The 27,254-nt window shown below is 41.6% G+C and overlaps 1 protein-coding gene across 1 annotated transcript in view; it reads left to right on the plus strand.

Annotated features, from left to right (window-relative positions):
* The window catches only part of gpc1b (glypican 1b), a 79,638-nt gene that overhangs the window by 42,046 nt on the left and 10,338 nt on the right, over positions 1-27,254 (plus strand). Inside the window, exons 3-5 of the mRNA XM_037786793.1 lie at positions 2,144-2,302; positions 18,197-18,424; positions 19,146-19,309. Coding sequence (XP_037642721.1) covers positions 2,144-2,302; positions 18,197-18,424; positions 19,146-19,309 — 551 coding nt within the window. The remainder of the gene's footprint in view (positions 1-2,143; positions 2,303-18,196; positions 18,425-19,145; positions 19,310-27,254) is intronic.

Raw genomic sequence — 27,254 nt, forward strand, 5'->3', positions numbered from 1 at the left:
ACATACTGTTATTGTTATCGCCTGATGTTAACCTTTAAATGTCGCACTCCCACTGGAGCCAGGCATAGAATAGCAAGGTACATCCTTTTGTCAACATTTGTTCAATTCTTTGGGTTGTTTTTTTTTATCATTGGGCTGAAAATGAAGCCAATGCGGAAGTGCCTTAAACTTGCATTCTTTCTAATAGCCAGCAGGGGGCGACTCCTCTAGTTGCAAAAAAAATGTTGATTGTATAGAAGTCTATGAGAAAATGAGCCTACTTCTCACTTGATTTATTACCTCAGTAAACATTGTAAACATGAGTTTATGGTCTCAATTGCTAGTTTCGTGTCTTCTTCAATACAGCATGATGTTCATTTAGTAAATGATGGTCCCATTTAGAGTAAAATAGACCATAAAGCCGGGTATGCTCTAGGGCGAGGCTACCTTGTGATTGACAGGTTGCTACCATGGCGTTGTCCCGTCTGGGAGTTGTCTGTGTTCCGTCTTATAACTTTAACCCTTTCACAGTCTGTTTTCAGTCCATTAAAGTTAATTGTAACATTTTGTTCACCTAAAAATTTCTTTTTCAGTGTTTGGTAGTACTTAGCTCCACCCTCTGGTGTCACTTCTGGTTGCAAAAACCAAAGATGGCGACAGCCAAAATGCCGAACTCGAGGCTTCAAAACGGCAGTCCACAAACTAATGGGTACCGTCAGGCTGACTACGTCCACTTGTTATATACAGTCAATGATTTGAATTTGTCTTTTGAAACAAAAGGTTACATATTATTCTAATTAGTGTTTTTTAAATGATAGTTAGTGGTTAATGGACTCAACCCTCCATGTTTCCAGAAAAAGAAACAGTGTAATGGGCAGTTGGTTAAACGGACTAGAGAACGGATCGACAGAAAAAATGTTTTATGGCAGTGGGTAAAAGTGGTTTCCAAACAGGCCTAGGGTGACACGATAATTGGATACTCCTTTTTTGCATAAAATGAAAATATTTATTAAAACTTATAACCCCACATAAACAGCAGCACGTAGAGAACAAATAGATGTGACCTCTAGCTGCCTGAGTAAGAGCACTGAGCTCAAAAAGGGTTGCCATCCTATCTGCATACTAGATTCTTGTGTGTGCGTTTTTGTCTATTGCGGGCGCATCAAAGCTTTAATAAATATCTTTGTGTTGACAAGAAATGAGAGTTCTATTATCTTTATTGTCTTTAATAGTCCAACAGAATAATCTAAAACCATCATTCTTTCCACTTCCCACCACTGTCTCGGTGTGATTTATTATGCCCTACTCTACATAGTGCGGTGCATCCTCGTTTTTAAACCATTGTGTGCTTCTGTGTAATACCCCTGTGTCTGGAAACAGTAATAGTGGGGAGGAATTTTCTAAAGCGTTGCATCACACGTTATCTGTTCTCTTCACCTGCAAATGAACATCACCCACATGAATTTGCTTCGCCTCAGGCTCAGTAGCGTTGATGTGGATGATGGTATTTCCGTCTTACATGATTTCCTCTCATTTCAGCTGCAGCTTGACTGCCGTTTTAACCAACTTTGACAGCCCTTGTTTAAATTCTCTTACATGGTATTTGGTTGTGTGTGTGTGTGTGTGTGTATACTCACACACAAACTCACAGATTTTTTCTACTTGCCTGGTTTCCTGAGTTTGTGTATTTGTGTGTACATGTTTGCAAATGCATACACATGAATTTTTATCAGGAATACTCATTAAAATTGTATGGGAGCTGATGCCGTGCTCCTGCTCCACTGCTCCCGTTTCCACACAGTTCTCCACATCTTGCCAGGTAATCAGGCGGGCGAACACATGCAGCCCTGCCACCTCGACTGCCAACAGGCTGGGTTCAAGGCCATAAAAACAGCCACTGCAGCTAATTCACCCTGTCATGTTCATGTTCGATCCTGAGTGTTTTATACGGCAGCAACATAGGAGCTATTAATCTCAGTTTTGTTGAGTGCTGACTGAATTGATGGACCCTTTTAATGCTAATGCTATGTTCCCTTTTCTTCATCCCCTCGTCTTCTCCTTCTCCTCTATTTATTCTCTTTTCCTCTACTATTCCTGCCCCCTCTCATCCTCCACCACCTCCCTATTCTTTCTCCTCCTCTGTCTCCGCCTGTCCTCCTTCTAGGGGAGCACCTGCGCATCTGTCCCCAGGGTTACACCTGCTGTACCAGCGACATGGAGGACAGCTTGGCCACGCTGAGCCGCAGGGAGATGGAGGGACTACTCAAAGACGCTGGCCGATCCTTACAGACCTCGCTCACTGGACAGTACAAGGCCTTCGATGGTGAGTTTGTGTTTTCACAATAAGTGTATGAGTGAGTGAGAGAATGAGATGAGAGAAAAAAAACATTATCAGCTCATCACACTTATAATTTTGAAATACAAGGACACAGTTTTGGGTGTTTTTGCAAAACATTCTCACTCCCAGTTCGTCAAATACCTCCGCTTGGTCAATACCTCCCTCGGCATTGGATACCGACGCACGGGGTTCCCCACTAACGTTAGTTTTGGACGTTTCAGGGACGGCGTGTTAATATACGTTTGTTACATGCATAGTGTACTTTCAAAATAAACTTCTGTTTTCACAGGAAAAACAGTTAGGTTTAGGCAACACAACCATTTAGTTAGGGTTAGGAAACGGTCGTGGTTGAAGTTAACTTCACTGACTAAAGGCTCATGTGACTAGCAACTCACATGACCTGAAGGACTAACGATACTAACGAGTCACGTGACTAACGACTGACATGACAAAATAAGTCAACGTTTACTTTTAGTTTTGCACGGGCCACGAACAGCAATTTCCTGGTTGAAAGTTGCGTTTATTTGACCCATCCCACTGCCCTAAGCAGAGTCTCACGCTGTTACTACTACGTCACTTGCTCTGACGTCACATAAATATGCACATGTATATTAAGTCATATCATACTAACATGTGCATAACACTGGTGAAGATGATTAAGAATGATATACTGACATCATGGGTTTTTATTGGAGTTAGTTGAAAGCCTGGTGCATACAGTCGCTACAGGGTGCCTCCGTGCATCGGTATCCAATGCCGAGGGCCAATCTGCGGTATTTAACGAGTTGGTTGAGAACGGATTGGTTTTTGTGTCACTTTTGATAGTACATTGTCTTGCCAGTTATTTATTTCTCATACCCAGCCTACACAAAAATGCAGACATACACATACGCACAGTCTGACCATAAGTGTAAGAGATAAGCCAGAGCCCTTTCATCATACAGTCCGCAGACTGATGAAGAGCATTGATCTACTGTCATGCTTCAACAGACGAGGTTGGTAATGCCTTGCAGTGGTGTCAGAATGCCAAGTTGTCGTTCTTTTTAACTTTGGTAGCAAGTCTCTAAAGTCAGATCCGCAGAAAGATTGATCCATCTCATTAATACTTGCCTATGTAACGTATTATGGCATTGTGATTGCTTTGTTGTAGCTACATGCACTAGAGCAAGAGTCTGAATCACTAAATCTACTGTGTACGATCGCAAAATATTGTTTAATAATATGCAATAAAATCAGGACTTAATTGCGGTGTTCCAAGTGTGAGAGAAGAAATGAGAGAGAGAGGCAAGGAGAGAGGGATTTTCAATCTTAGAACATTGGCGCACCAAGGCAATTATTTGTGTCTAATGACCTGCTCCAGTTAATAGAAGGGTGTCTCTGTGCTCCACTTGTTCCTCTTGGCCAGTCGGTGACAATGGATCTGTCAGCCGGGGCTCTGAGTTTGGCTAGTTAGCCTGACCTTTTCAGATCACAGTGATTAGTGGCAGAGTGACATTTCTTTACTCTTCTTCTATCGCTCTGTGTCCTGCTTTCTCGTAGTCCCTCCTCTTTACCCGGGGGGCTGTTGGCTGTGCCAAAGGGATACAGTCACCTTGCCAAGTTCACACACACACACACACACACACCCCCACACACACACACACACACACACAAATCTGTCCAGGACATACAAATTCGCTCCAAGTTAGTTTATGTCATCCTACAGTTCTTGAGCATTCCCATTCTTCAGGAAAACACCTCATTTAGCACAGCATGCCAGTAAACAACACAGACTACAGACACACACATTCAAGCAGCACTCAGCTCCGACCTCTAAACATTCTAATGATGTGCATCCAGAAACTCGTAGTTAAATACACAGAGACGCACGTCACCGACGTGGTAACTTGTGTTGCCTCGGAATGAAGTAATTTGTACTAGCTTGTTTTTGTTCCTGTGTGCTCGCCAGATGTGTTCTTACAAATGTCTGAAATTCCTCTCCTCTCCTCTCCTCTACAAAGCGACCCACTCCCGCTCCGTTCAACTTCTTATTTTATATGCCTCCGCGCCGGCGATAGCTGTTGCTGGAGGCATTATGTTTTCTGGTTGTCCGTCCATCCGTTTGTCCGTCCCATTCTTGTGAACTTGGATTTCTTCAAATTTGGCACAAATGTCCACTTGGACTCGAGGATGAACTGATTAGAATTTGGTGGTCAAAAGGTCACTGCGACTGCACAAAACCTGTTTTTGGCCATAACTCAAGAATGAATATGCTAATTATGACAAAATTTCACACAAATGTCCAATAGGATGAAAATTATGAAGTTCTTCTTCAGCACTTTTGCTGACCCCGAGTTGCCCACTTGGTCCACCATATTAAGCTCATTGGTTTTGCTGATATTGAGCTTCAGGTGATTGTCGTTGCACCATGTGACAAACCTCACAAAAATACACTTAATACCTTTTATTAAATCCATTTAAAATCTTCACTACGTACAGAGTATTGTATGTGTCTGGACAGACATGGATGTAAACTACAACTTGACTGGTTGGCGGAGACGTACAAACACGAGGCGGTAATTCTAGTTCGTCCCTGTTTCTCATGTCCCCTTATCTCACCCCGATGAGCATCAGATGGGGATGGCAGAGCTGACAGAGGGAGGAGAGAAGTATGTGTGTGTTGAGACCTTGAGGTCTGAAAACCATCTGTTGTTGACTGAAGCCGAGAGCTGAGCGATAGACTGGGGTTAATTGGACCATAATACGTTACATTTGCTGCCACATGATCAGCGCAATTTTGGGAGGATTCAGGCATTCTTACAAAAGACATCCTGTTATTATCTGTTGAAAAAGTAAGATGAGTTACTTCTGTTTCAGGCTTTGATAAACAACCATTTATGGTAAAAACTGGTTAAAAATAGGTGAGGATTAGCTGATTTCTAACCATGTCCAGAGCAGACTTTTTTGTTCATATGACTGAAGGAGAGTACATTGACATTGTGCCATGCTGCCAGTTGCTGCACATCTGGCTGTGTTTAGCAGGGTGTGGGCTAGCTAGCGCCATGTGGCTAAGTGTAGGGTGTTACTGTTCCAGCCCAGGCAGACTAGGCCTTTTTAGGTCCAGGGACTTTGGAAGAAGCCCCAACCAAGCCACAGATTAGAGGACCAACTTGCTCACATACAGCTGGCTCTGGGCCTGCGAGTGTGTATACTGTATATATATATGTGAGCATGCAGATGTGTGTTTATATGCATGTGTTTGTAAGTTTGTGATTTACTGTGTGTGTGTGTGTCACAGTGTGAGTAAGTGAAAATTAGATTGGTCTTTGTATACAGTGTGTGTGCATGTGGTTGCACTTGGTAGTACTCCCAATTTCTTCACTGCCATTCATACCGAGTAGAGAGGTACAAACTAAATGATATATTGCGTTAAACAAAGACGCAGCGTATAAAGCAGAGAAGGAAGAAAAGGGGTGAAGGAGAGGACAGAGGGGAAATGAGACAGATGGACGGATAAAACTTAAGATACAGAGGAAAAAGGGACATGTCGTCAGAGCAAGGGCGAGGGTAAGAGATAAACAGGTGGAAACGGAGAGTGGTAGCTAGAGAGAGACAGAGAGAAAGGGATAAACATAGATGAAGAGAGATGGGGTTACATATGAAAGTGAGAGGGAAAAGGTCAGAGAGGACACAAAGAGTGATGGCACCACAGGGAGCTCTGTGTTAGATGGCAACCAGGTGTGTTAGACAGACGGAAGCCTTAAACCTGGCAGGTGGTGTTTGGCCTGATGGTGCCATCACTAGCATCTGGATTCACTGTGTGTGTGTGTGTGTGTGTGTGTGTGTGTGTGTTCACTTGTACTGCTGCCACACATAGCGTGATACTTGTTTAGACTTTATTCATAATAACAAGAACAAAAAAAGAGACCATATTAACAAAATTCATACTACAAAACTCGAGGTACTCTAACTAGGGCTGTGTATTGGCAAGAATCTGGCGTTACGATGCGTATCATGATGCAGGGGTTGCGATTCAATATATTGCGATATTGTAAGCAAGACGATATATTGTAATTTTTTAAATCCAATTTTAGTAAAACTGTCATTCTATAAAGAACACACCACCATATGCATAAAATCTCAGTAAGATGTTTTACTTTGTATGCAATCAGAACAGCGGGATCTGTATTTGCATTTATCACAGTGCCTTTAACATCCAAAATCATAGCACTACTTTGAGAGGGCAGATACACTGAGAGGGCGCATCTCTTTGCAAATTAAATAAAGTATTGACTGAGATAATCTTTGCATGTAAACGATTAAAAACGACTAAAAATGTTTGCTGTTGTGCTTTAATGCTATTTGATTTTCTCAGTCTTTTGATGTTAAGAGACAATTTAAAGCACATTATAACTGACGTCTTGTTTTAGTTGTGTATATGGCCATGGCAGCATCATTTCAGAGAACGGCTGAAACTTAAAGTCAATTGGCTGAAACTATTTTGATAATCCATTCAAGTCATTTTTCATGCAAAAAAAGCCAAATGTCTTGGGGATGTTTCATAGATTAAATGGTTCATTAGGCCTATTTCATAGTCTTTTGTTGTTGTTTTTGACTAGATGGATGTAGATACAGAGAGTACGGGTCAGAGAAACGTAACTTTTAACTCGGGTCTTGAATCACACAGAGACAACACACACACATTCATGCACTGGCACACAGTATTTATGAGCAGCCAAATGCTTGTTGGCCAGTGTGTTCCAGCCCATTTCAGTTCAAGGCAGATCAGTGGTCATAGAGCTTAATCTGATTTGAAGAGTATTGGCTGGCTGGCTTATGGGTACACTCATTTCTAGATGACCAAGCAGGACTCGCTTATTTATTCATTTAAGTAGAGCTCTGAACATCTCCCAGCTGGACTGTTGAGTAATTCCGTCTCCTCCCATGGAGATAGACTGAGGGGGAGCGATCCACGAGAATGACATCAAGCACTCTCAGTTCTATCCTATCAGATTTAGGAAACAGGCCCTACACTTGGATCACAGGACAAGTCTGCATCGCCATCAGCCGATAGCAAGAAGCAGCCTGCTGTATTTCTTTTCAGCGAATAGTCTGGCAGCTCATTGGGAGTTTTGATACAGAGAAAACCCTGTACTGTAATCCCAATAAGGAAAGCTTTGGTAAATTGTGAAAAGTGAAAACATATATTTTTAGGTTAAAACTGGAATACATTTGAGTATATCACTATATTTCAATGTGTAGTTGACCTGCGATACGTTGAAGTCAACGTATGGGATGGACAGAATTTTAGAAACACCTCTTGTATAAGGCAATAACAATTTAACAAAACCACAAACTACAGCTTCCAAAATGACGAAGTCAGTTGAATCAAGACCTTTCTGATGTTATAAAGTGAGACTTATTGCAGGCTGTTGTATATGACTGCATTAAGCCTCGGTTATACTCCCAAACAGACATGGACAGCTGCAGACACCACGGATGCATAGTAGGTCTGTTTATACTGTCCGCTTTTTTGCCTGCCCTTTCCAAACAGCTTCAAGTGACGGCTTCTCAGATGGTTCTGAGTAACAAACCATCTGACGGTTCAGATTAGTTGAATCAGGCTCCTTAGTTTGAATAGTCCACTATTCGGGATCACCCCTAAAAAACACCAATGCTTGGATGACATATTCATTTATCACAATGAATGTGGCTTCTTGAAACTTAATGTAAAACAGCTTTGCAGCTGTATTTCCATGCCACTGATCACGCTCGGGGGTGTGGTTTCTTGTTAACATTACTTTGCTTTGTTGTTTTACTCTTTTATGTGTTTCAATAGTTCTGAATGACAATGGAGTTCTATGGCACAAAAGCACAAACTACTGTATATCAGGCCTTGGCTACACAGACAACTTGATGATTATGGTTAGAGCGTAATTTGGTAGACAGGGTTGGCTATTAATTGTCAGGTTGGTGGTTGTTTGTGTGTTCTTGAGCAGACACTGAACCCCAAAAAGCTCTTAATGTATGTGTATGGAGGGGGGGGAGTGTCTGCCAATCGTCATTTAACCGGCCTTATCCTTTGAGTATTGTGGCTTTGTGTGAGAAGAGGGTGAGAAGACACGGAGTGACTGTTCGCTCTAAACAACAATGGAAGCACTGAAGGCGATGTTTTCGCTCTTCTCCCGACTGGCTTCGGCAATAGTTTGATTGACAGATAGTTCATACAATCACCTACCAAGTATTTTTTTAAAGTGCCTGACCTTTTCCGAACAGTTTCCAATGACTGCTTCTCAATCAGTCAGGTTATATGTCACACGGACCCCAGCGGACCTTTGCATACTCACAGACATGGAAAGTACAACTTCATCTTCAGTTTGAGCTAGGTATACCTAATAAACTGGCAACTGATTGTTTTCAAACAAATATAGCCCAATGTTTGTTTCTTTTCACCTCCAAATCACTAAACCCATGCTTACTGAGATTGGACACTGGTGGCACATTATACAGCTGTGTTGCAATAATCCTACAATTAAGCAACAAACCTGATTCACTCCCACCCCCCACTGCCCATCTTCTAATTTCCTGCTTTCAGGGTCACCTCTGATGATGTCATGAGAGACAAGGACATCTGCTCCCATTGTGGTGCTTGATTGGCTCATTTTATCTGCATGCAAATCACGTCGTCGGGGACCTGGAGTACACTGGCCTAATTATGCCAAACACATTACTCACTAGGAGCGATGGCGCCTTGGAAGGATAAAATGAAAGAGGGAGAAAAACAAGACAGAGAGAAAAAGAAAGAGGCATGCAGTGTTAGAAAGGATTGCAAGCAGCGGAAAGTAAGATGAGATAGAGGGGGGGGAAAGCGAACCAAATGATAGTGAGGGTAAGGAACGGCATGGAGTTTGGGAGGAAAACAAGCTAGGGAAAACAGTTGAAAAAGAGAACCAGATGGACAGAAAGAGAAACAGGCATGGGTAAATGGTGCATAATGCCAGCAAGGGAAAGTCAGAGGAGAGAAAGTGGAATAAAGGCTTCCACAGAGAGCCTGTTGATAAACGACATGCATTATGTGATGTGTCGGCTTGTTTAATATAAGGGACCTTTTAATAGCATCTAAATGCTGGCTAAGGGGCTTGCGGTGCTCCTGGGGCGCAGTATGTGTGTGATAAGTGCTGTTATTGATGGAGAGTCAGACTGACACATAAACAGTGTAATGGCTCCCATATCATCGTTTGCGCTTTCAGTGCGCCCAGGACAGCAGTGTTTGTTTGTGCCTGTTGTGTATTTTTTTTCATTGTCCTTGCACAGGTGGGGGACTAACAAAGGAAAGAACTGAGGATCCTGGGTACTGGTGGGTGAGGGTTGGTTCTGGTAGAGATCACAAAACCATCTGGTGCCTGCTGAAGAGACAATGGGTGGGATACAGAGTACAGACTAGCCTTGCTCTGCCTGGAATATTACAGCTCTGCCAGTCTCCCTTTCTTTCTTCCTCTTGAAGATCAAGTTAACTCAAACGTAGAAGATATGTGTTGGGTCCTGTTTAGCTGTTTGCCTGGCTGTTTTTTCCGTTAAATTAAGGAGGAAGGAGATGTTTAAGTTAATTTATTTAGCATTTTTCTAGGAAATTAATTTTGCCATTTATAAAACATTGCATTTTGGATGATAATTTCTTGACCAGGAGGGGAACTATAAGTATAGACTATCTATAAGAAGTGGATGTAGTCACTGTGACGTCACCCTTTATTTTTGGGCCATTGCCATCTTGTTTTTTTGCAACCAGAAGTGACACAAGAGGGTGGAGCTAAGTACAACTGAACGCTGAATAAGACATTTTTAGGCGACCAAAAAGGTTCTAATTAACTTTCATGAACTGAAAACACACAGTGAAAGGGTTAACATTGTAAGACAAAACGCGGACGACTCCCAGACCAGACAACACCGTGGTAGCGATCTGTCAATCACAAGGTAGCCACGCCCTAAAGCATACCTTGCTTTATGGTCTATTTGACTCTAAATGGGACCATAATTTACTAAATGAACATCATGCTGTTTTGAAGAAGACTTGAAACTTGCGATTGAGACCATAAACTCATGTTTACAATGTTTACTGAGGTAATAAATCAAGTGAGAAGTAGGCTCATTTTCTCATAGACTTCTATGTAATCAGACTTCTTTTTGCAACCAGAGGAGTCGCCCCCTGCTGGCTGTTAGAAAGAATGCAAGTTTAAGGCACTTCCACTTTTTTTCAAAACCAGAGGTTGCCTACTGTATAGAAGTAGGATTCCTTGCTTGAAGACAAGTCTATATATATGGGCCATATCTGTATACGCCATATCCAATTTGGCCATTAGTGATTTTCTGCAATTGTAATTTTTTTGCCAAACCGTTGTTACATATTCTATGCATGGTTAAATGCCTCTTAAATTCACTATGTACTTTTAACTTTTAACGTTTGTGGTGTTGTTAACCTTTAAGTGCAGGTGACAGCCTGAGAAAACCTGAAAAAATGTGATGGCATTTATCTTACAGGTGGCAACATGATAAAGTTAAACGGCTGTAACTCAGTAGTCCTGAGTCAGAGTCACATGAACGTTGCACAATTCATTCTTGTACAAACGCCCAATATTCCCAGACAGAGTTTGGATATTTCCCAGAAGTCATGGCAGCCACCAGCCAATCAACATGATTGTGTGTTTTGATGCAGATCAGATCCAGATGCAGCTTAACATGTTCCATCATTAAAATAACAAATTCCGAGCCGTGCACAGGCTTGGCCGAGGTACTGCGTGTGCTCTCGGAGTACTTTCTAGTTTTATTTTCTAATGCACCAATGACACCTGATGTTCTCTCTTCCTCTCCTCTTGGCATATGCCTCATCTTTTGCTCTCTGTCTCTCTGTCTCTCGCCTCCCTGCCAAAGAACTATCCAGCTAATATGATCATTCAGCACTTGCCAAATGGACAAATAGAATTAAAGCTGTCAGATATGAAAGAGATATGCAATTGCTGCTTTTGCAGCCCTGTTTTCTTGTCTTACTCCCTCTCATTCTTTCACTCATCTTGCTTTTTCTATCCAATCCTCCCATGTCAATGTCTTCCGCACTGCCAAAACTCAGTTGATCTGTCATGTTTCTCAGCTAGTTTTCTATTTATGGCCATTAACTGTATGCGAGTAAGTGAATCTGCAGTATGCTTAAGCATTCATGTCACCATCAATATACAATATACTATATACAAGTATTTACTTTATTTTTTCTTCCATTTCAATGTGTGTGTTATGTCATTCTCCTGCAAAAAAAAACTTCTAATTCAAAAATTGAGCTTTTCCCAGAATTTTGGATTGCATATTTTACTAACTTTTTGCAGTCCTCCAGCATGGTCCCGAGTGCTTTGAAACATTTCCTGCACGTGCAAGATTATGTTAACTGCCAATTGGAGGAAACAAACTCCAAAATGAGTTTTCACATGAGAACAGAGAGTCGGGCGAGAACAGACAAGTCGTTAAAGATTCAGTGATTTCTTGTCAGCCTGTGATTATTTAATCACCAACCTGCTTTATATCAGCTGGTGTTAGTTACAACTTTATTAGACAATGGCAAATGTTGCCAAACCCGCTAAGCCTTCTGTATGGGAACATTGGATCTGGATTATCCAGGAATGAGTAGCACAAGCCTCGGTCAGTTAATACCTCTGTGTGAGAAAGTATCTCGGGATCAGTCCGAGCCAAAAGGAGAGAATGATTGGCAGCTGAAGGAACATCAACGGTACCTCTGTGTTACACTGAATCTCTTGTCAATAACACAACTTGACACAGGAGACAGAGTGAGGAGGGGGAGGACTGAAGATAGAGAGACACCAGAGAGACACAGGGCACGTGGAGGTAGAGGCTACTTGTCTGCTTTAAAGCGCTGTATTGATTGATATAGGAGAGTGTAAAAGAGGGGTGAGAGTAATTTGATGGTATATAAGGGTTTGTGTGTACACTTTAATGTGTGTGTTTAATCAGGTGGAGAAGCAGTGGGATAAGTGAACGTAGGAACAGAGTTAAAATAAGCCTCTGACATGTCAAGGTGGCCTGGATGTGAAGCTCACAGTGATTACAAATGAAATCATTAACTCCCCTCTCACCGCAGGAAGAAAGTCATTAAGACGCACATGCTTGACTTAGCTTATTCTAAGTGTATGAGTTGGAGAGACGAGAACGGCAGAATGTGATGGAGGTAGAGGAGGGTGGCGAGAGAGATTTTCCTAATCTACTGTCACATTAAAGAAAAGAAATGTTGTTAATTATGAGAGCATGCAGTCATTCAATGTGGTTGGTCTCTGCAATACAGCAAATGGTTGAATCACGATATCAAAAAAGATATTCTCCAATATTGGTATACAACACAATATTGCAAATCAGGTGCAAAAAATGCATAGAAAACACTCTGAACTGATGTTCAAAACAAAGAACTATGTTCCTCTATTATGCATTACATCAGACCAAACCAAAGAACGTTTATTGCCAGGAAGTGGAAGTCAATTGTTCGTTCCATTGCAACATCAGCGCCCAGCAGCAAAGCTTGACGCTTCTGCCATTTTAGACTGAAAGCGACTACCGGACACAGGTAAAACGTCTGCCTAAAAAATGCCTAACGAAAGTAAAACTAAATAATTTCTATTGTATTGTCATAGTCTACCGAAATGGCCTGTGTTGAACATTAAAATATTATAAATATAATAAGTGTTTTCAGTCCAAAATCTATATTCTTTGACCAAACTCAGCTCATTTTGCTGATTTTTAAACACAGCTTGCTTTAAGTTATTAATTTTGACAAAGGCAATTTCTGGAAGGATGTTATGATAAGATAATAGAGTCACCACATGAGTCCACTTGATAATTGATACACAACAATAGTAAATCAAAGCCCAGTCCTACTCTGTTGACTATTAAAAATGCAATCAGTCTGGTGCTGTGTGGTTATTGACACAGAAGTAGTCATATGTTAAAAAAAAAAAAAAAATGTATATATATATTTTTACTGTATATAAATTATGGGCTATATACTGTAAATACTAAATTTAAAAAAACGTTTGCACACTGTCTTGTTTACTGCTGGTATATTTATTAATACTATTTGTTCATTATTTTACGCTGTGTCGGTGTGTTCCACCTTAATCAGGTATAACTATATATAAGGGCTGCTCCTTCTTAGTCGATTAGTCATATAATCAGTTGTTTTGGTCTTAGTCGATGAGTCATTTTTATGCTTGTTTCATGCTGAATGACTTATTTTCCAAGAAACCTATGAGCAAATCTCTGGTAAACACAACATTTAAAGTGGTGCTTTTGTGTGATTCTTTGTAGAGAAATTCAGTTTTACAGATCTGTTGATTAAATCAACTAATGGATTAGTCAACAAAATTGTATGAGTGTTAGTCGACAGCCCTAATATATACTATAAAGAAAATAGACTTGACTTTTCAGTTAATAATAATTAGAGTTTATGTACCATGTTATTTTTAATCAAATATTTGGATCAGACAATATCAAATAACATGATGTAATTCTAAATGACTGAGATTTACCAAACTGACATCACTTATATAAAGGTTTATATATCATTTTAAATGTATACATTGAGGAGTAATAAAGTGTCCTCCTGACACCGAAAATGTGTAAAAACACACCCGATGTGCTGGGATATAAGCAATTAGGTGCCCTCTCCCATCGCTCCTTCCCTGGAGAGCAGACGCCTGGGGAGAGGAGGTGGAGGTTGGGCTTTATGGGAAGAGAGAAGATTGAGGGAGAGCGTAGAAGGAAGGAGGGGTGAGCTTGTATCTCCCTGTATCATAGAGACGCAAACAGCTGAAGAATGAAAAAGGTCATCTCCACACACAAAAAGCACATGCGCACACACATTCACAGGGGGCTTTGTGTCATACTAATGATGATCATTATTCACTTGAGCCGAAGGGCAGAGGAGAACTGGACAGCGTGATGCCATTTACCAAGATCTGCTCTCCACATGTGGGGATCCCAAAGCACTTCAAACATGCCCCAACCACACACAAAGATAGCAAACAGAAATGTGGATAATTCATTTTAATGGAGAAAAAAAACTTCACTCCATCACCTGGATGAAAACATTTCTGCTGAAACTCATTTTCGCTTAGCCAGACTTAAGGCATTTTTACAGTCTGGCTGACAGTACACAGCAGGAATGAATTCTAATGGGGATTAAAGGCAAAGCTGCACCAGTCACAGCAGCTCCCCGTCTGTCTGTCTATCTGACTGACTGCCACTGTGTACCCTGTATAGTGTGTGTGTGTGTGTTTGTGTGATCCTCATACGTCCGTGTGTACACATGGATGTGCTGTCACTTTGAAGTTGGTTTCTCTGTGTGTGTGTGTGCGTTTCTGCTGACTCCTGGAAGTATGTTTTTTGTGTGTTGGCGACGTGCGCAAATGCGCGCGTTTAGATGCAGCTCTGCTGGCACTTTGAGGCTGTGCCCAGAGCTGTGTTTGAGTGACAGGAGGTCAGGGAGCAGGGGAATGATCTGCCATCCACCTAGGAAGTCTGACTACCAAACAAACAGTTGACATAACGGCTGCTTCGCGTCAGAAGCATTTATCTCACCGAGCATTATAATCTAAGAAATGATGACGTCCCACACAAAGACATAGGCTGCACACCATCTATTAAGTTGCCATTTGCTCTGCATTCTGAGGTTTATACGGTAGCTATAATGAGGAGCTTACTGGAGGTTTTCTCTATCTTGTTGAAAGCATTTGCATCAGCCTTTTCTGCCTTTAGAAAATGGACTTCGGAGGTTCGCTCTTCTGCTTTCCCACTCATTAATATCTTGTCGTCTTACAGTAGGTCTTACAACCAAACAGTTATTTGGATTGTTTCTTTGAGTGTTTTAAAATAGAATTTACACATTTAGTAACATCTGCCACATATTAAAATCCAATTTTAAATAAGTGACAGTGATGAGTGGGCCTATACATGTAGGAGGGAAGTGGAAGATCTAACCAGCCATGATAACAACCTCTCTCTAAATGTCAATATGACAAAAGAAATCATTGTCGACTTCAGGAAGTTTTGACATAATCACACTCCTATTTTCATCAGTGAGTCATCTGTTTACATTTTTTGGCATACATATCTCAGACACCTTCACATGGTCTCTTAACACCAACTCCATCCTCAAGAAAACACAAGAGAGAGAGAAGTTTGGTAAGAGCACCAAAACACTAGTGAACTTCTATATCGCTGTACCATTGAAAGAGTTCTGACAGGCTGTATTACTGACTGCTCAGGACTGTAGACTGCTACAAAGGACTGTAAAGACACCAGGAAAAACATTTACACCACTCGCTGTAAAAGGAAAAGCCCAAAGCATCATTAAGGACACCAGCCACCCCAATCATGCTCTTATCTCGCTCTTTCTCTATAAAAAACGTTACCGAAAAAAAACAAAAAACGGAGCATCAAATCACACTCCACCCGTCTCAGTAACGGCTTCTTTCCTCAGGCAGTCAGGTTGCTGAACATTTGACGCATCTATACGCACCGCACTTGTAATGTATCACCGTGTAGCATATTGTGTGTAATGTTCTTGTTGTTGTCTGGGGATGTGTGCCCCTTGTGCAAGGCAGAGAGTGTCAAAGAACACAAGCATTTCATTGCATCTCATACACATGACAATAAACTTCAACTTGAAATTTGAAATATGGAACATTTTATTTGCCTACATCACACCAGTGAAGAAGAGCAGGTCAAAACAAAGTTGGATAAAACTTGAAGAGTGTCCCTTGACATTTCCAAGATGACTTAGGTCCATTTTTTCAAATATACTGTAAGCCTTTAGAAACACTCACTAAGCACGGAAGGACCATTGAATGCAGCTATAGCAAGAATATGAAATGACCGTATGTCAGAGTGATCGTCTGCACATTTCTGCTAACATTGAGTGCTAAATAAGTCTTTTCAAATCAACGGCTCTTTTTAGACCTTTTTAGCCTGGAGTCTGTGAAAATGACAGAAGAAAGCAGCAAATAACAGCAGCGGTGAAGCAGGCCGGCTGGTGTTTATTAATGAGTGGGAAAGCAGAACAGAGATACAGTATCCAACAAGGCCAGTGCTTAGATAATGCCACGCAGATGGGTCAGGATGAGCTTAGCATATTAAAATGTTATGTAACTCCAAGTGCTGTGGTTGTCTTCAGGCCCTGCGCATGTGGGTGTTGGACTTTTGCTACCGGATAACTTGGCTTGTTTTTTCCATATGTTGTCGTCAGGGAAACTGTTAGAGGGCAGGGTGTGTTTGTATTTTGCTTAAATAGGCTGTGTGGAACAAGTAAGATAATAGTTTTTGTTAGAGTAAGCTATAATGTCTCAGAATGTACAGTATGTAGTTACATATACATACAGGAATGTTTAATCTTCACGCTAAGTGAAGCGATTGCGTTTGTTTCTGCGGTTTAATTGATGGAAATTCATGCTTTCTCCCTTTTTCTTTAGTGCTATATTATTGCTTAAAAAACTAAAACTGAAATTAATTATTGTTCATATCCATTTTGATTTTTATTTGATTTTTACCAACTCAATTTAGTTTCAGTTTAGCTTTAGTTTACCTTAAACGATATAGTTTTTATTTAGTTTCTGTTTAATAAAAATATTTTTCACTGCTTATTTTCCTTTTAGTTTCATTTTTAGTTTGCTTTAATAACCCTGGTGTGTGGTGGAAGTTTGTATGTGTTATGATGTTTTTAAAAACAGCTTCGTTAGGGGAATAACTCCAGGCTGCGTGTCCCCTGTGGAGGCCACAACCTCCCCTCCTTTTTTCTCATCTCCTCCTGATCTGGGGTGGTGGCAGGCAGAGATAAGACACCTACAAAGTAAACACTGCCAGACTACAGCTTCCCATCTCCCTGCCGCACAAACACACGTGTATACACACACACGCAGTCAGACAAACAGATAAACACGCACACGCATGCACCAGGTTTGAACCCATTGTGTACGTGGAGATGCAGAGCAAATGTTGGCCCTGAATGGATGGATGGTTCGGGGACGCTGTTGTTGTTGTGCTGCCATACACCTGGCAGAACAGGAGCCTCATTTATAAACATTGTTTGCACACAAGACGGATGTAAAAATGTTTATGCCACTGGCCAGAGAAAAGCTGGGATTCACGAAAACAAACTGGATATGTGAATGTATATGCACCCTGATGGAAACTCACCCATGAGCTGCAGCACAGTGAGCTACTCAGAGTAGCCAGTTTTAGCTACTCTGTGTTGTTTTTTTGTAGTTATTAGTGGAGTTGTATCTGATTGCATTATAAATAGAGACGTGTGTAATATCCTGTACCTCTTAATGAACATTAGTGTTTGGATTTGCAGTCTGCTGCCCTGTTTCCGTTTGCTCTTTTTTGTTTGTTTTCGTCTCAGTCAGACTTTAATATTCTTCTACTTTTCCCCCCCAATACTGACAGTCTGCATTCCTGTCTGTCTGTCTGTCTGCCTGGCTCCGTCTATACCCTATATCTGTAAATCCTCACTCGGAGCAGTATATACTGCACCCTGGAGCGCTTGTCAATTCTCTGACATCCCCTAGAGGTACAGCCTCACATACTCCGGCTTTAGGTTCACTGACAGTATGAGGCAAGTGTTGGTATGCAGCACAACGCAGAAATAGAATAAGAGGGGAATTGTGTGTTTTTGCTGTAATAGTTATCTGGGAATATTACAGGCAGCTTTATGGCTCTGAGAGGCTAACGCATCTTAGCAGCACACACTACATGTACAGTGGGTGACAATGATAATGTGAGGATATGGATGTGGTGGCTGACACTGTAAATCTGACTTAATATGAGTTTTAAACTTTCTGTATCTGTTTTTAGGTTATTTCCTGGAGTTGCTGAACCGCTCTGCGATCAACCTACAGGAGACTTTCACTTCAACTTGGGGCTCCGTGTACTCCCAGAATTCCCAGGTCTTCTCTGACCTGTACACGGATTTGAGGCACTACTACCGAGGCTCCAATGTCAACCTGGAAGAGGTGCTCAACGAGTTCTGGGCCCGGCTCCTGGAGAAGCTCTTCTACCAGGCAAACAAGCAATATTTCATAGGTACGTCTTTTTCGTAGAATGCCAAATAATAGCCAAGAGCTAACTCATGGGTTAATGGTGCATTACGAACACAGCTTTATTGTCAGAAACAAACATAGTCCGTGACAAAATATGTTTCATCGAAACATAATTCACTAGAGCTGCAACAATTAATCGATTAATTGTCAACTATTAAATTAATCCCCAACTATTTTGATGATTGATTAATCTGTTTTAGTAATTTTTTAAGAAAAAATAAGTCAAAATTCTCTGATTCCAGCTTCTTAAATTTTTAACATTTTCTGGTTTCTTTACTCCTCTATGACAGTAAACTGAACATCTTTGAGTTGTGGACAAAACAAGACATTTGAGGACGTCATCTTGGGCTTTGGGAAACACTGATCGACATTTTTTCACTATTTCACCATTAACATTTCATAGACCAAACGACAAATCAATTAATGATGAGAATAATCTACAGATTAACCGACAAGGAAAATAAGTTGCTGCCCTATAGTTCACAATGCAGTTTCCTTGTACGGGAACGTCATTTTTAGTTGACAGGGCTAATATATAAGATAAAGAGCAGAAAATATGGCATGGCTTTGACACTGTCAATGATAATGTCCTAACTATTGACCTTGTAAAGATTTTTAGTTGACTTTATATTATATTTAAGCCTATCTTTAGATGCATTCTCTGCTTGGATAAAGATTTGAATCAATGTGTATGCTGATTGCAGGTGAGGACTACTTGGAGTGTGTGTCTAAGCAGATAGAGACACTACGACCCTTCGGCGACACACCCCGTGTGATGAAGATGATGGTCACGCGCACATTTGTGGCAGCACGTTCCTTCGTTCAGGGCCTGATTGTCAGTGGGGAGGTGGTGCGCAAGGTGTCCCAGGTAAATCCTCTCTTCCCACCCCGCAACTCTTTCCTCTCCCATTTTCTTCCCTTTTCATTTAGAATAACATCCCCTCTGTCCAATAACTGTGATTAGTCTCTTACCCTTAGAATTATAGTCCCATTATCCTACTTCCCATGCTGGTTAGTATTATTATTTTTTTTTATGGAAGCGATTGATTGCCTCACATACCTTTTTACTGGTGTCTAATCTGCCGCAGAGCTCTCTGCTCCCACTACATGTTCATTGGTATTCACCTCTCCTTGGTGAACACCATTCCCCCTTCTTTATGTGAACACCCAAACACACACACACAGACATACACACACAGGCCGGTTTTTACCAGTCCGTGCGCATAGTATAAAGCAGTGGCAGATCAATGTTGGTGGAAACGAGAGGCTCCATAAAGTATGGCCCCCGGCTCAGACAATCAGCCCCTGCAACAACAGTTAATGTCAGCTCCACGCTGAAAAATGTCTCCCCAGGCCGCGGGGAGGGTTAATATCTCCCAAGAGAAATGGTCCCCTCTGTGTATAAGACAAGAGTAAGGTTAAGATCAGAGCAAGACTGAGAAATCATTTCAGCTCCTGAAAGGGAGGTGGCCAGTATTGATGCAGCGGTGAGAAATATCTCCCGTCAGACACTGGGCAAGGAGGGTGTTGAGAGCAGTGGCCCCATGAGAAATATATGCATCCTTTGAGAAAACAGATGCTGCGCCAGAGATGAATATTACAGTACAATTCTTTCTTTGAAGAAATATTACAAGGTCAGGCTGTGTGTGTAAAAGCACGAAAAAGACAAAGAGCAAGAGGAACAAAAAAATAAAATGACAAAATAGGTCGTGGTGCTACTACATGAGTGCAAGGCCACACATTTGGATGCGTGTCAAAAAGAGAATCTATATGATCCTTCTCCCTGTCACTCTGATATATGTGTTCTGGCTAGCACTGTGGGTGGCACATACTGTACTGTTAGACAACCTGGCCTCGCATATCTCTCTCTCTCTCTGCCTCTCTTTGGCCCAGAAAATAGGTACAACGTCTCCCACCTACACAAAGGGACCTGAGGATGTCTCAATTAAGCGCCTGCACGCTGCAAAGCCGAGCACATCCACAGCCACAGGGGAGTAAAGTCAGGAATAACAACCCAGTCGCCAGAAAACATTTTTTGGCATTGTATGTTTCTGCAAACCACAGGATATGTTTCTGAACCAAAAATATGTTTCATATCAGCCTCATGTTACGCTTGTGGTTAACGTTGTGAAATGATTGGTTAGGTTTAGGCAACAAAACTACTTGGTTGAGGTTAGAAAAAACTAGGGATGCACTGATCTGACTTTTTCACACCTGGGCTTTGGTTATCGGCTGATACCGAGTATCGATCCGATACCAGTGTATACTTAATAAACTGTATGCCTCACTGTGTAGAAGTGGCTCGGATCATTCTTTTATGTGTAAGGCTTGACTTAAACATCGCTTTCCTAACTTTGTAAAACAAAACGTAACAAGTAAATACATAGATATAAATTTACTGAACTTTTTGTTATTATTAAAATAATAAATTGTACTCCAGCAACTTGATAAAAAAATCGTCAAATCGACACACCCCGTGTGATGAAGATGATGGTCACGCGCACATTTGTGGCAGCACGTTCCTTCGTTCAGGGCCTGGTGGTCAGTGGGGAGGTGGTGCGCAAGGTGTCCCAGGTAAAACCTCTCTTCCCATCCCGCAACTCTTTTCTCTCCCATTTTCTTCCCTTTTCATTTAGAATAACATCCCCTCTGTACAATAACTGTGATTAGTCTCTTACCCTTAGAATTATAGTCCCATTATCCTACTTCCCATGCTGGTTAGTATTATTTTTTTTTTTTATGGAAGCGATTGATTGCCTCACATACCTTTTTACTGGTGTCTAATCTGCCGCAGAGCTCTCTGCTCCCACTACATGTTCATTGGTATTCACCTTTCCTTGGTGAACACCATTCCCCCTTCTTTAAAAAAAATAATAAATTGTACTCCAGCAACTTGATAAAAAAATCATCAAAATTAACAGGAATTACTATTCAAGTGTAAACCGTTTTTAATGCAGCAACAAACTTAAACAGGAATTCAAATGCCAGTATATAATGTAAATAGTATATAAACATAGAATTGAATTGAACAGATCTTCCCGATTGTCACCGATACCCGATCCAGCTATTTCAGTCAGTATCGGCCCGATATCCAATCCGGTATCGGTGCATCCCTAGATAAAAACATCATGGTTTGTGTTGAAATAATAACATGTAAATAGTCGCATAACAACGTCACATAACAACTGTAACTAGCATTAATTAAATAACAACCACCCTCCTGAAAAAGTCCTGTGTTTGTTTGACCCGTCCACCACAAGTGGACTTTCTTGCTTGTTATACTTGTTACTATGCCAAGTCATTTGCTGTACTACGTCAATTGCTCTGACTGAATGCAAAAACGTCAACATTCAGTGTATCCGTGGTTTGCAGAAACGTACATTTTTTCCTGTTGACTGGACTGGGAATAGGTAGCTAGTGAATAACAAGACACAGACAGTGACAAATAAATGTGCCCTGACCTGGAATCAGTTAAGGGAATCATGCAACAAGTCTAACGAAGCTAGACACAGTTACTACTGTGCTTGGACACAAGCAAGCAAACAGGGGAGTAAGGATCAGAATTAGCATGAGCAGCACACCGTGTTGAAATTGCTGTTGATAATTTGTTTCACATGGGTGTTCCCCTGGACCAGCCAGAGTCGCTTATGATCCCTGCAGAGCTCTAAACTGATAAGCATTTCTCTTAGACAAACATTGATATACACACTGAAGTATACGTGCACACAAGTGCTTAATGATACGGAAACACACACCTCATCATGCCATCATTCAGCTCCAACAGTGATGCCCATTTCCCCTGTGTGGCGACTTCTTAATCCACATTTCCTGACTGATGCCATTTTGTTGGTGCTGAAGGACACTGAGCGATGTGTTCATTAAACAAGGCTGGCTGGGGAAAACGTGTTCATAATTAGCACAGCTTTTTACAAAATTACAAAATGTCACCCCAGCGCTAATACCAGGGCACTGGAGCCGCCGCCACTCTGAATAAGGTCACGGACTGCCTTGTGCCCTATTTGCGCACACTCGTCAAACGTCTCAAGAGGGAAGGCAAGAGCACACTGTATCGAGAGAATAGTCACTATGGACACAGTTGCTCAGTCTCTGTTAATGGGAATTACCAAATTGAACTGTGCAAGAAGACAGAATGGCTAATTTTCCTTTGAGTCATCCAAGTCAAGGCCTGTTTGGTACAGTTTGACTGAAAGAAGTACAGACTTCAACCAACTGTTCAGTTTCAAATTCACAATTTGTGTGTCAGTCTGCGTTGCTGTCTTCAACCCAGCACATAATCAGCACTGTGCTGTACTTATGCAGATTGGAACAGCACTGTGCTGTGATGGGAACAAATGAGACAGTGAGAAACAGCAAGAGAGTGGAAAAAAAAAAAAGACTGTGACAAACTCCAGCATCCTCTCTTGTCACTGTCGTACCGCTCATACTCAGTAAATCGCACTTAAACATTTCAGTTGATATTTCCCAGAGCTGTGCCCTGCGCTGTCCTCTGTCTCCTTTTAGTGTGAATAGCTTGGTATACTAATTTGGATCTTAGCTTTCCCCTCCTTTCCCCTGTAATTCTATCTTCGATTGATTGGGCCCTAATGAGACAACCACTCCTATTTATAGCTACGTATCGCCACTTAAAGGGCCCAGTGACTGAAGATGTTTACCACACACTGCTCAGGGAGGTATTACACGGCTCGAGTGTAAAGCTGCAGAGAATAAAATTATCTCTGTGTATGTGGGTGCTTCAGATGTCTTCCAAGGAAATGTTTATGTTTGCTACCAACTTAGAAGAAACATAACATGAATCCCTGCTATGTTTGAGTTGGATTAGCCATGAAAAGTAGGAACTATAATGAAAGGTGGTGAAAGAGTATCTGAAGGAAGGCTTGGAAGACAGCAAAGTTGAATAATTTGAGACTTTTTTTTGTCTCAACAGTAAGAATCAGTCGTTCTTTCTGGTACAGTATTAATTCCTCCCTTGCTTCGCTCCGAGCTGCACCAGTTGCTGTGTCCTCAACTTTTTCTGGACTGGTTTTATTCCCTCGGGTAGGGGAGTGGAGGAAGTAGGCCACGCGCCACATGGCTCACTGTGGAGGCAAGGAGTCTGGATTGTCTCGCTCTATAACACAAGGGGGAGAGGTCGCTCATATATCCTTAGTAATTACACAGGGAAGACAAGCAGAGAGAAGGGGAGAGAGAGAGAGAGAAGAGTCTCGGGGCTCGATTGCCACGAGCAAAATAGAAGGTACTGACAGGTGCGGGGAGCACGTTGTGAAGGTGAGGGGCAAGGGCATGTAAGGGTACGGGTGTTTAAAATGTAACTCAGTCATGTCAAAGAGCTACACGTGTAAACATCAAAGAGAGGTATTTCAAACCAAAACCTTTTGATATCGCTTGATAGGCCAGTGTGGAGATGATTTGAATGAGTCTGTGCATGCATATACTGTATGTTTGTGTGTGTGAAGGTGCCTCTATAAGTGTTGAGGCAGTTATTTGAGCAATTGCTCAGCTGATCGTCAGAAAATGTATCAGTAACAGGATAGGATTTGGCGGCATCTAGTGGTGTGGTTGCAGATTGCAACCAACTGAGTACCCCTTCGCTCACTCCTCCCTTTCCAAGACTGCGGTAATGTGAGCCGGCGAGTGCAAAACCATGGTAACGCGCCTTTCTAATGCTCAGAGGCCATCCTTACCATGATAACACTACTTTAGGAATGTCAGGCGGCGGCTGGCGATACCACGGTTTTGCACTTAGCAGCTTGCAGTTTCACAAGTGTGTCTGAGAACTACGGTGGCTTTCAGGTAACGTAAAAACGTGAAAGGCTCTCTCTAGAGCCAGTGTTTGGTTTGTCCGTTCTGGGCTACTGTAGAAACATGGCGGAGCAACATGGCAGACTCCGTTAAGAGGACCTGCTCCCTATGTAGATATGAAGGGCTCATTCTAAGCTTACGAAAATACAATGATTCTTAGTTTCAGGTGATTATACACTCATGAAAACATAGTTAAGAACATTATATTCCATTTCTGCTAATAGATCCTCTGAACACACTGTTCCTTTAAGGTATTTATCAAGCAACATTTCTAAACTGCATGTTTTGGCAATTTTGCTTGATAAATTCATGTCAGTTACTTAAATATGAAGATTTGATCTCTGTCAATTGGTTGAACCATTTGAGGACGCCTCTTAGTACTCTGGGCAATTGTGATGGGCATTTTAATATTTTTTTTTTCTCAGTTTATCAGAAAGATAATCAAACGATTCATCGATAATGAAAGCAATCCTCAGTTACAGCCTTACTGGACAGGGTCTATGAGTCTTATTACTGTTTCTAATTTGACGGCCCCTCCTTCACAGCGCCTGGTGCGCCGCCGCTCCAAGGTTACCGAGGAAGTTGTCTACATCAACCTCCAATTAGCACCACGGAGGAGTTACACACTGTGTCGTGTCTGTTGTGCCCGGCCTGGGATTCCCAGCATTAATACTGTATGGATGATGTAACAGAAACAAGATTAATGACTGTCTCTCCTTAATAAGCATTTCATTAACATCACCCTGGCTTTTTTTTTTACTCCCCTGCCAACGCCCTTGGTGAAGCTTTTTAAACATCCCCCTATCGCTCTCTCGTTTTCAGTCTTTTTCTCCACTCATCCCTGCACACTCCCTTCCCTCACTCTTCTCTCTCAGCGAAGAGGCATTCGTCTGACTCATCCCTGGCTAATGAGTGGTAGGGTAAGGAGGGGAGGAAAGGAGGGCAGGAGTGAGGATCTGACTCATGTCTCATATGACTTGAGATTAAGCCTGGGAATGTGGTGTGTGGTTATTGCTTTTCACTTTATACTGTCCTCCTTGCACAACTGGTAATAATTACCTAATTCAGATCTCTTTTATACATCAGAGATGCATTTACTAATTTAGGCTTATTATATATTTTTTTTCTAATGTGGTTTAAGATTTAATTTAGAGTTGAAACAGTGTCAAAATAAATTGCTTTTGCCTTATGTAGATCAAATATGATTAGATTAAATCTTGTGGGGAAATTGGGTTGATACAGCCATAAATAGTCATTGAATACAGCCAAGAAAAAAAAGACTGAAAACAGACCACAATGAAGGTTGTTTGAAACTTTACAACCAATTTTTCAACACTAGAACTGATGAAATAATGTATTTAAAGTTGAGAGAAAGTGTGGATCACAAAATAAAATCTGGAAAGAACTATAAACTGTATACAATACTAAGATGCACACAATAAATTACACCATGACGTACAAGTGCTGCAGATGAGCTGCCTCTGTTAGTGTTGATTATATCTTACTCTCCGTGATCTGAGAATGACATGACAGCTCCCTAAAAGTGAAGCCAAAACATCTCGATCGCCCCCTGGTGGCTGGCTGCAGTATAGGTCATAAAGCCCGCCTCCTCCATGTTAGCGGATGGGACATGGGCCAAACTAAAAAGTCAAATACATGCCAAATAAATTCCCCCAAAGATGGTTTCTGTCATTTTAGGTAGTTCTTACCACGCTGATGTAAGTTCATTTTTCCTTTGGTTTTAATTAGTTATTTGAGTTTATAAAAAGGGAGTGAAACGTGATGATTGACAGCTGTTAGTCTCTCTCGCTGACAAGCTGCGGCCGTGCTTGGCTCGCGATTGGTTTGGGCGGGTGACCTCGATACCGCGGCTCCACCGCCCGATCACTACGGCGCAGACTGGCTCCACAAGACATCAAAATCTCAACATGGCAGCTCTCGTATCCGGGATATTTTGGCTTCAGTTCTGTACAGTGGGAGGAAGTGAGACGCTTCGTCCATCTTTATATACAGTCTGTGGTCAAGACCAAGACCAGACCAGTGCGAGTCCCACACTGCATGGCACGCTTAAGATAAAATGTGGAACATGCAGACCATAGGCACTCCTGAAATTGATGTGAAAGATCCACATTCCCATCAAAACACAAGATTCCTCTTCTTTCACCTCTTTTATTGCCATCTATACTGTATGTGTGTTTATGTATACGTATACCAAGAGAAATGTCTTGATAAAGTAATCACACATCACAGTAATGATGTTAACAAGTAAATCAGTTTAGTGTTTTAGTGTGTTTTAGTTATCTCATCAATTTAGTAATATCCCCGCAGTTGTGGTCTTGAAATAAAATCTTGAGTCCTCTTTTGTCTGAGACCGAGACAAAACCTTCAAGAAGTGGTCTCAAGTACTACAACACTCGTTCAACGTATCTATGATTTGTTTTCCCACCTGATCCCTATTGTTGTGCTATTTCCACTGTATATTTGTTAAAAGCTGGTTTTAACTGTGACTTTGCTGTTGGAAGAACTGTTTCCAGGAAAAGCATCAGGCTGGCCCAGATGTCAGCTTAGAGGAGCTTTGTATGCGTAGCTGGGCTCGTTCCACCTCTCTCTCTCTCATACGCACACACACACTTCCTGAGGTTTTGTATGCATAGCTGTACTCTCTTGTGAACAGAGCTTACTGGTATTAACCCAGTTTTACTTTTCACGCACCGAGGCCCTTTCCTGGGGGAACAGCCTTGTGGGATAGAGAGAGACATGGAAGAAGCAGGAAGGATGGAGTGAGGGACTGAGAATACTTGTATGAATGTCAGGGCCTTTTCATCGCATGTGAAACAAAAAGCGAATTCTCCCAAAGTGGTTTCCAAGGAAACTGTGCTGAATGAAAGTCTGGTGCAAACTGAAAAAAAGGTCACCATGGGAGGTGACCTCCCACGGTTCTGCCACTGTCATTGTCTGGCTAAAGAAATTTCCATCTTCACATCTTACTATAA

Source organism: Sebastes umbrosus, chromosome 12 (genome assembly GCF_015220745.1).
Source record: "Sebastes umbrosus isolate fSebUmb1 chromosome 12, fSebUmb1.pri, whole genome shotgun sequence".
In the NCBI taxonomy this organism is placed as follows: Eukaryota; Metazoa; Chordata; class Actinopteri; order Perciformes; family Sebastidae; genus Sebastes; species Sebastes umbrosus.